Source organism: Cavia porcellus, unplaced genomic scaffold (assembly GCF_034190915.1).
Source record: "Cavia porcellus strain 051 isolate PalLab524CR breed Dunkin Hartley unplaced genomic scaffold, mCavPor4.1 scaffold_6, whole genome shotgun sequence".
Taxonomy (NCBI): domain Eukaryota; kingdom Metazoa; phylum Chordata; class Mammalia; order Rodentia; family Caviidae; genus Cavia; species Cavia porcellus.
In genome coordinates this window covers 49,746,252-49,754,676 of record NW_026947489.1, presented here as the reverse complement: position 1 = coordinate 49,754,676, position 8,425 = coordinate 49,746,252, and the positions used below count along the sequence as shown (strand labels likewise).

Sequence of the window (8,425 nt, the reverse complement as noted above, 5' to 3'; positions counted from 1 at the left end):
TATTTCTGGCTGTAGTTTTATTTTGGTCATGGTTGTTGATTTCTGTATTCCCTGATCTGTATGTCAGTTTCCATTCTCATATTTGGGAAATATTCAACTATTACTTCTGTAATATCCTCTTGATATCCTTTGTGTTGTCATCTTCTTTTTTGTTTATCCCAATCAATCTTATGCTGTTTATCTTTGCATCATCTTGCAGCTATTGAATTGTTACTTCGTGATTCCTTGTTATTTATAAGAGATCTTTCCTTTGCTGTTCACTAGCTGCAATGTTGTCTTCAAGGTATGAAATTCTATCTTCACTTTCATTGAGGCTGTTTTGCCAATGTTCGATGGAATTTTTGATTTCATGTATATCTCTTTGAATCTGCATTCTGTTTTTTTCATATATTGTTCATTTAGGATTTTCATCTTTTTGCATTGTTCCTCTAATTTTTTAACTCTGTCTTCTTTAGATGCATTCAGCATTTCTTTCATTACATTTATCATTTCTTCTTTTACCTGGGAGATTATTTCTGATCTGATTTTTTTATAGCTTCCCAGAGGGGTTTTTTTTTTTTTTTTTACTTCAGTTGTTATCATTTCAGTAATTTTAATTATATGGCTTAAATTTTCTTCTTCATCCATGTCTTCTACACTTGCTTGGATTGGGCTGGAAGTTTGAGATTGCATTTTGCTGTTTCATTTTGTCATTTTCCTGTATTTCCCATTTTTGGGTGGTGATATGAAGCTTCCCCCCATTCCCTGGGAATCACCTGGCCTATTTTTTACTTCTGGAACAGACCAGGCATCTTCTAGTCTCTTGTAGATCACTGTTCATGGCCCAGTTAGGTCTTTTGGGGGCCTCCTATATATCCTCTGGTTATTTGGGATACAGGGTGTGGTCTTACTGCCTGGGAGCCATTTTCCAAGGATTTCCTGTGCCCTGGAATACAACCCATGCATGTTCAGTTCCTGGAATTGAATTTGGGCCCATGATACCTGCTTGGGGTTCACTAGGCATGGAGCAGTTAGGCCCACAGTGACCTCCCATGGTGCTTCCAGTGATTTGGGACCTGGGACGTGGCATTACAACCTGGGAGAAAAGTTCCAAGGCTTCCTTGTGTGCTGTGATTCAACCCACACAAGTTCAGCTCCAGGGACTGAACTCAAGACCCTGACAGCCACCTTGAAATCATTCTTAAATTGCAATTGTAATGTGTCCCCACCCACATTATTCACTAGTTTGGTACCATTCAACTTCTGGATTTATTCCAATGTCAAAATAATCATGAGAGATAAATACTGTGAATTGATTCAGTTGACTTAATCAACTAATTTTTTTGCCAAGAATCATCCTGCTCCCCTATCCATTGGTAGCACCCTAATGAGCCAGTATCTCCCTTCTGGTTGTCTCACAGAGGTGCCCTTGAACACAGTATAGACTCATAACATTTTCACTTTCTGTGATATTCAGCTAGTACGTCAAGGTCTTAGACTTACTGAGTCTCATGCTGAGAAACCTGGCTGCCAAACGTGGGCTTTTACCTGTATATATTATGAAGGTAGATGTGTCGGTGAAAATAAAGAAAACTTTCTTATATTATCCTGTAGTATTTCATATGGAAAACTGATTGATTGAAACCCAAGTCAGTGTAATACAAGAATTAGGCTCCTATTTTGATCTACCTTCAGAAACCACAAAATGCTGTTTTTTACTCACAGGTTCTTAGGAAACATTAACCTTTTGGTCTTATTTTTCTAATTACATTATTTAGTTATATTCAGAGCTAATGCTACTGTTCAACGTGCACACCAAGATACAGGAAAGCAGAACATAGAGTATTTGTTAATGAGACTGTTAAAATGGTACCAGGAGAGCACCCTGACAAGGATAGTGATTCTTGAAGAAATAAATTTGGTGTACTGAGACACTGTAATTCTTCTTAAGTGGATTTAGTGGAACTGAGATTTCCCTGCCAGCTACACAGAGGCATCTGAATTATGTTGGGTCTGTGATACTCAGTCTCACTCCTGGAGACCTGGGTTGTTCCTGGAGGACCCCAGACACTTAGAAACTATGATCATATAACCTCTGATCATTGTTTTCACTGATACAAACTGCAGATGGGCAAGTAATTTAATTACAATGTGAGCATTTGAATTTATACAAAATACCATGTAACAATATATATCAAATGAAGCAAATAGAAGGGACATCTGCTTTAAAAAGTTCAAAGTTTTTTTTGGTAAAATCCCATTTTCTTTTGTTAAAAAATCCAGAGATCATTTCAAATCCAGTGTCTAGGATAACAATCACAGTTGTCCAATTTCCATGGTGGTTACACCAGTCTACACACTCACCAAGAGTAGAGAAGGTTATTTTCTTTCCACAATCCTTCAAGCTTTTGTTACTATTTGATTTCTTGATAGTACCTATTCTTTCTGGAGTGAGATGGACTCTCAGTGCTGTATTAATTTGTATCTCTCAAATGACCAGGGATATTGAGATTTTTTCCTGTGTTTATTTGCTATTTGTACTTCTTTATCTGAGAAATACATATTGATTTTAGAGACTTATTTTTGAATTAAGTCTTTACATTTGAAGTTGTCTGATTTTTTTGAGTTCTTCATATATTCTAGATATTAAGCTTTTGTCTAAGGAACAGCTGGCAATATTTTCTTAACATTCTGTTTGTTTTTTTGCTCTGCAAAAGATTTTAACAAGATGAAATCCTAGTTGTTAGTCTCTAATATTTCATATGCTATTCAAGTTTTGTTCATAATGTCGTTGCCTATATCTATGCCTCCAAGAGTTCTACACATTATTCTTCCACCAGATTTAATGTTTCTGTTTTAATATTTAGATTTTTCACCCACTTTGCCTTTAGTTCATTGCATGGTGATGGGCAAGACTCTACTTTTAGTCTCTGATATTTACAAACCCAGTTTTTCCAACACTATTTATTAAAGGGACTATCTTTCATCCATTGAATTTCCTTGGCCCCTGTGTCAACAGTAAGGTGGCTTAGTGTGCTTGGATTTGTTTCTGCATCTGTGTAGAGATTCCTTTATAAAATAAAACTACTCACCTTCATAGTACTTCCCCAAAAGAATTAAAAGCATCACAACACAGGGGATATATGTGCACCAATAGTATAGAAGCACATTGTGTGATGGCTAAACCTTGGAAGCAGTCCAGATGCCCATCAACCAGTGACTAGATAAAGAACACGTGTTTTTTTATTACAATGGGGTACTACTCGGGCATAAAAAATGATTAACTTGAGACATTGCTAGGTAAACGGCTGCACGATGAGGCCATACTTAAAAGAAATAAATCATATACACGTGTGTAAATATTGCATTGTTTTCTATTACGAGAAACTGAAAGTGTAAATAAGGGCCAAAATGTTGGGGCTGGGGATTTAGCTCAGTGGCATAAGCACCTGCCTTGCAAGCAGGCAGTCATGAGTTCGATCCCCGGTACCAATAAAAAAGAAAAAGACAAAAAAAAAAAAGAAAAGAAAGAAACCAAAATGTATAATAGATACTGATAAATAGGAAGAAAATGTGAAAGGGATTAAATAGAAAAGGGATACTGGGAAGGGGAAAGAAAATAAATAAGAAGAAAAAAAGATTTTGTAAACATAAGGAAGGGAAGAAGAGCTGAAGGGAGAGGAATATGAAAAATAGAAGAATTAGTTTGTACCATGCACAGGCACAAATTCCCTATAATGAATGTGATCATTATCTAAATCTAAAGTGAATCAATATACTTACTTAATTAAAAATGGAAGACTCGCAGGTTATTAAGAAGCTGGGGTGGTAGTGAAAGCATTCTTTAGACTAGGAATTAGAATGGAAACATCTGAAAGCAAAAGTAAAACGAACGAAAGAATTAGTAAACTAAGCAGAAGAAATGACCTTTTATTATTGCTATCATTGTGTTCATTCATTTACTGTCAAAAATGTAACAAAGTCCTTAACTTCAAAAAGGAAGACAAATTTGGTATGTTGCAGAAAACTCTCACTGTGACAGAGATGTAAGGGGATCCTGAACAGGGAGTGAATGTGTAGCCTCAAATCTTTCACCAACCAGAGTCAGCAGATGGGGTGGCATGGGGCAGCACACCGTGTGTGACCCAAGCTAATGTAGGTGAGCAACAACTTCCAAGTCATAGGAAAGATCGCCTGTCACAGCTGTGACCACCAATGCTAAGATACCCAATTCTTCACCAGCTGTGCTGGACTGGTTAAGGACTTCTTGGCCCAAACAATTAATGAAGGTTTCTTTCCACACACATTTACAGCCAGTGTGCTGGCAGAGGTATTCTGTGGTCTCAAAAGACTATAGATGGTCAATGCTCTTTAGGGTCTCTACGAGCTTCCAGGAGAGAAGGAAGTTTGTGAACAGGAAGGAAGTGGCCATGACTCACTGTGACTGCTTGCGCAGAGGTACACAACACAATCCCCATGCTGTGCACTCTGGATCTTTAGATTGGAGAAGGTGCCCTCAAGCCTCTCAGCAGAAAATTGCTCAGGAGGCTTCCCTGAGGTGTCTAATAGAAGTTTATCCTCAAAGTACATGAGGTACTGTGGGCCTTGTTCTGGGTTCTTTTGGTACCAATAAAGAAGAGTGTGTCCAGAAATCGGATCACACCTGAAAGTTTTATTCTGTCCCTTCTTTATGACCTTGTAATTGGGGGACTGGGAGACTCCCACTTCAGTGTGATCTGTGAGGACAGAAGTTAGGAATAGAATGATAAAAATAGTTATATTTGCCTCTTATATAAGCCCACACATGCATATACACATGTACACAGTCACACACAGGCATATACAATGAGACTTCTTGATTTTCTGCAAACTCACCTATCCCCAGAAGACAGAGGCAACCGAGGAAAAGAGCCTGGTGCCCATGGTAGGGTAAGCTCAGGACAGAGTCACACCAGATCAGACAGAAACGGAAAGGCAGTCTTTGTCACTACACAATGGCTCCCACCGTAACAACACTTGATATAAAAATCCCCTCAATGCTGGTAATACACAATGTACATTATAAAATACTAGGATGACTGATGTAAATTTTTATAAGCTTCTCTTTAAGAAATATAATTTATAGGTCATGAATTTCAACCTCAATGCTGTCTAGTTGCAGAGTCCTCACATTCTGTGTTATTTCACAAGGAAGGAAGAAAAGATATCTATAGGTTATGCATTGGTGCATGGACGCACTTTAAATATAAAATTTTTGAATCTAAAAATGATCTTTTCTTTTTCTTTTTTTGCACTCACCCAAAACTCCAGGAAAAGGCCGAGGTACCAAAATTACTTGAGTCAACAGCAGAGAGGCTTAGTCAACCACCATAAACTCATGGAGGAAACCCTATGAGGCAATAGCTTCTTTCACATCAGGTTTTCATGGATTTCTCCTGTTCCTGTTTTTGGTCTCACCAAGTGGCTGAAGGCACCCTTAACTAGTCCCCCATGGCTCAAGCCTGTGCTCCTGAACCATCGCCCCAGGAGCTCTGCCCACCAGCTGTACCCTGACTTCTGATTCCTACTTTCCAGACGGGTTTTCCTAGATCTTCTCACATTTGAAATAGGCCTACTTCACAGGATAAGCACTCTCTTCCCATAACACTGCTAGTGCTTCTGTTCCACATAGAGTTACTGATACCAGAAGTGATTTTCAGAAAAGACAGTTTAGGTTAACATTCTGGAAGTTGAGCTCTGATCTGCCTTGATTTCTTGTGAAGAAAGCAACTGAGGGAAGAGAAGACTTTGGGGGAAGCCTGGTTATGAAACTGTAAAAGAAGCCAGATCTGTTAGACATGGGCAGGAGATTACGAATTATATTTCAAAACACACTGTAGCCCGAAAATAAAAGGATGTGACTTCTCATAGGTAAAATTGATCTCTGCCAGGTTAATGTGGAATCTATGGTATATTTGTTATTGGTTCTTCTATCCAACTTGTCAATCATTCACTCACCGTTTCTCTGTAAGATGGTATTGTAGTTATGGATTGTGAGGAGAACAATTAAAATCAGGACATGAAATTTATATTATTTTATGATGGTCAGGCAGAGTTAACATTAGAAAAGGCAGGAAATCTATTGACAAAACTAAAGATGTAAAATATGTAGCCAAGGGCCTGAATTTCACAGCAATGTCCCAGATGAGGCCAGATGAAGACACAAAGCTTATGACAATGTCTCCCACAAGTCTACCTGGAGGTGTGGAGCCCACAAGAAGGACTCATGCCAGTCTATTTTACAGATCCATGTTAGGAAGGCTCAGAGGTCAGCGGTTGTATCTAGAAAATCTATGCCAGCAGAGTGAAGGAAATGTGATGATAGGTTGAGGGGTCTATGCTGGAGCAGAGAAGTCACTCTCACAATAAGGTCCAGGGCTGTCCTGAAAAGCACCAAGCATCCTCAGCAACATCTAGACTCTGAGCTCCTCCAAAGATAAGCACAGTGGAGTACATGCCAAGAAGCCAGTGTGACTAGTTCATCCTGAAGATTAAGCAGCACAATTCTTCCCCTCCAGAGCCAGGAAGCAATGTGCAATGTGAGGATGAGAGCCTCTCCAGGAGAATTAACAGCTCAAACAGCAACTCTTAGGAGAACCCACAATACCTCAGTGCCTCAATGCCTCAATGCCTTTATTCTCCTTCACCACATCTCTACTTATGCTGGCAAATTTCCTCAGGTGAAACATCTATGATCAGTCCCATGATGATTTAATGGTGCTGGCCTTAAGTTCACCACCAGTATCTAATCCATAACAGGTGAGTTCTCAATACAGTAAGGTGAATTTATAGAGGGGTATTGCGAGAGTTTCAGCCCATTAAAATACAGTTGAGTAGAAAAATAATCGGCCAAGTTCTGCAAAATTACCATTGTACTCAATTCTAGTCACACGAGGCCTTGTGAAGTTATAGAAGGGAAACTGAGCTTGGTAGGAAGGCAAGCAAACTTCCCTTAGGAGAATCACTGAGACCTGAAGTCCAGGTGTGTTTTTGCCTCTAAGCAATGGAAAGCTCTGTGCCAAAGGAGGAACCACTGCCGTCTCTGCTACTGAAAAGATCAGGCTTGGATGAGGGCCTGACAGCATGGATGGAGTAGAAAGACTAGAGAAATGGAAGGAATAAAGGCCTGGTGGGGATCTGGAGCACAACCACCATCATGGAAAAGGTCACCGTCAGCTGAGACCACATGAGAGATGAGGCTGGTGAGAATTCTCCAGAGAGGTGATAGGGCTCCAGAGCAAGGCCAGGTATGTTCAAGACACAAACCATGCTCCATGCTGGAAGATGTTGCCTCAGATCTATGGCTAGAAAAGTCAGATTCCAAGAATCACATTCAAGGAGCAAAGTGGAGATCTCTGTGTCCAGAGTGAGTTTGGATCTGGTTGAGACTGTCTGGAGATACACAGAGTGCAAACCCGGTGTCCTTGGCATGCTGGCCTCCCAGTGCTATGATCTCTCCCCAGGTCATCCCTTAGTTCTAGGGTGCAGGGCCTCCTGCCCTTAATGTGCAGAGCAGAGGCAGCTTTGAAGCACTGTGGAATCACAGCTGGAACAGAAGTATACAGATGTCTGAGAGGGGCTGGCCGACAGCACAGTGAGGGGGAAGCTCTCTCTATTTGGTCTGGACACACTGTACCCATCAGAGACTTCTCCTTTTACAGTGATGTTTGTATCATATGAGTAATAGATGAGTCTCAACTCCAGTCCTGGATCCTGTCGGTACCAGTACATGAGGTCATGATTCGCCTGCTGGACACAGCTCAGTGTCATGTGCTGGCCTGTTTTTAGGACCCGGGACATAGGAGTCTGAGTGATGCCAGCATTCCCTAGACCTGCAGAGAAAGAAGAAAAAGCTGATGCCACAACCCAGTGGGAAAGGTTTGGATGAGGACCTGAAATTCCATGACAAGTGCCGGCCTTGGACTCACCTGCCTGCAGGAGGCAAAAGGCCACACAACAGAGAAAGCTGAAGCTCATGGCAGGGCCCCAGAAGAACAGAGGAGTCTTATGGTCTCTTGTTAGACAAAGGAGGATGGGGATTTATAGGAGGAGTCATTCTGAGTCCCTAGCATCCCTGCCTGTGGGCCACGGCTTTCTTGTCACTGGGGAACATGTCCTGCCCTCCTCTGGAACAACTCTAAAGTAAATGCATGATCATAATCCAGATGTTGGAATGGGACACATTTGTCTGAATTGACACAAATTATTACTGACTTTTTTTATTATTGACTTTTCTGTACATTGGTTTTTAAGCCCTTATTTATTATATTTCTATAGTGATACATTTCTGAACTTAACACAGTGTTTATAATATCAAACCTATTTCTGTAGTCTAAAATATTAGAGAAAATCTTTATGGCTTTCCACTAATTTTTGACACACCTGTCCCAAATTTTCCTTTGTGTTA

General features: G+C 40.3%; 1 gene segment (V, D, J or C); it reads right to left on the bottom strand.

Moving 5' to 3' along the window:
• Positions 1 to 7,518: 7,518 nt before the first annotated feature.
• On the bottom strand, positions 7,519 to 7,995 carry LOC134476306 (T cell receptor beta variable 6-1-like). The segment is given in 2 exon segments: positions 7,519 to 7,850; positions 7,947 to 7,995. Coding segments are annotated over 2 exon segments (381 nt in total).
• Positions 7,996 to 8,425: the final 430 nt, after the last annotated feature.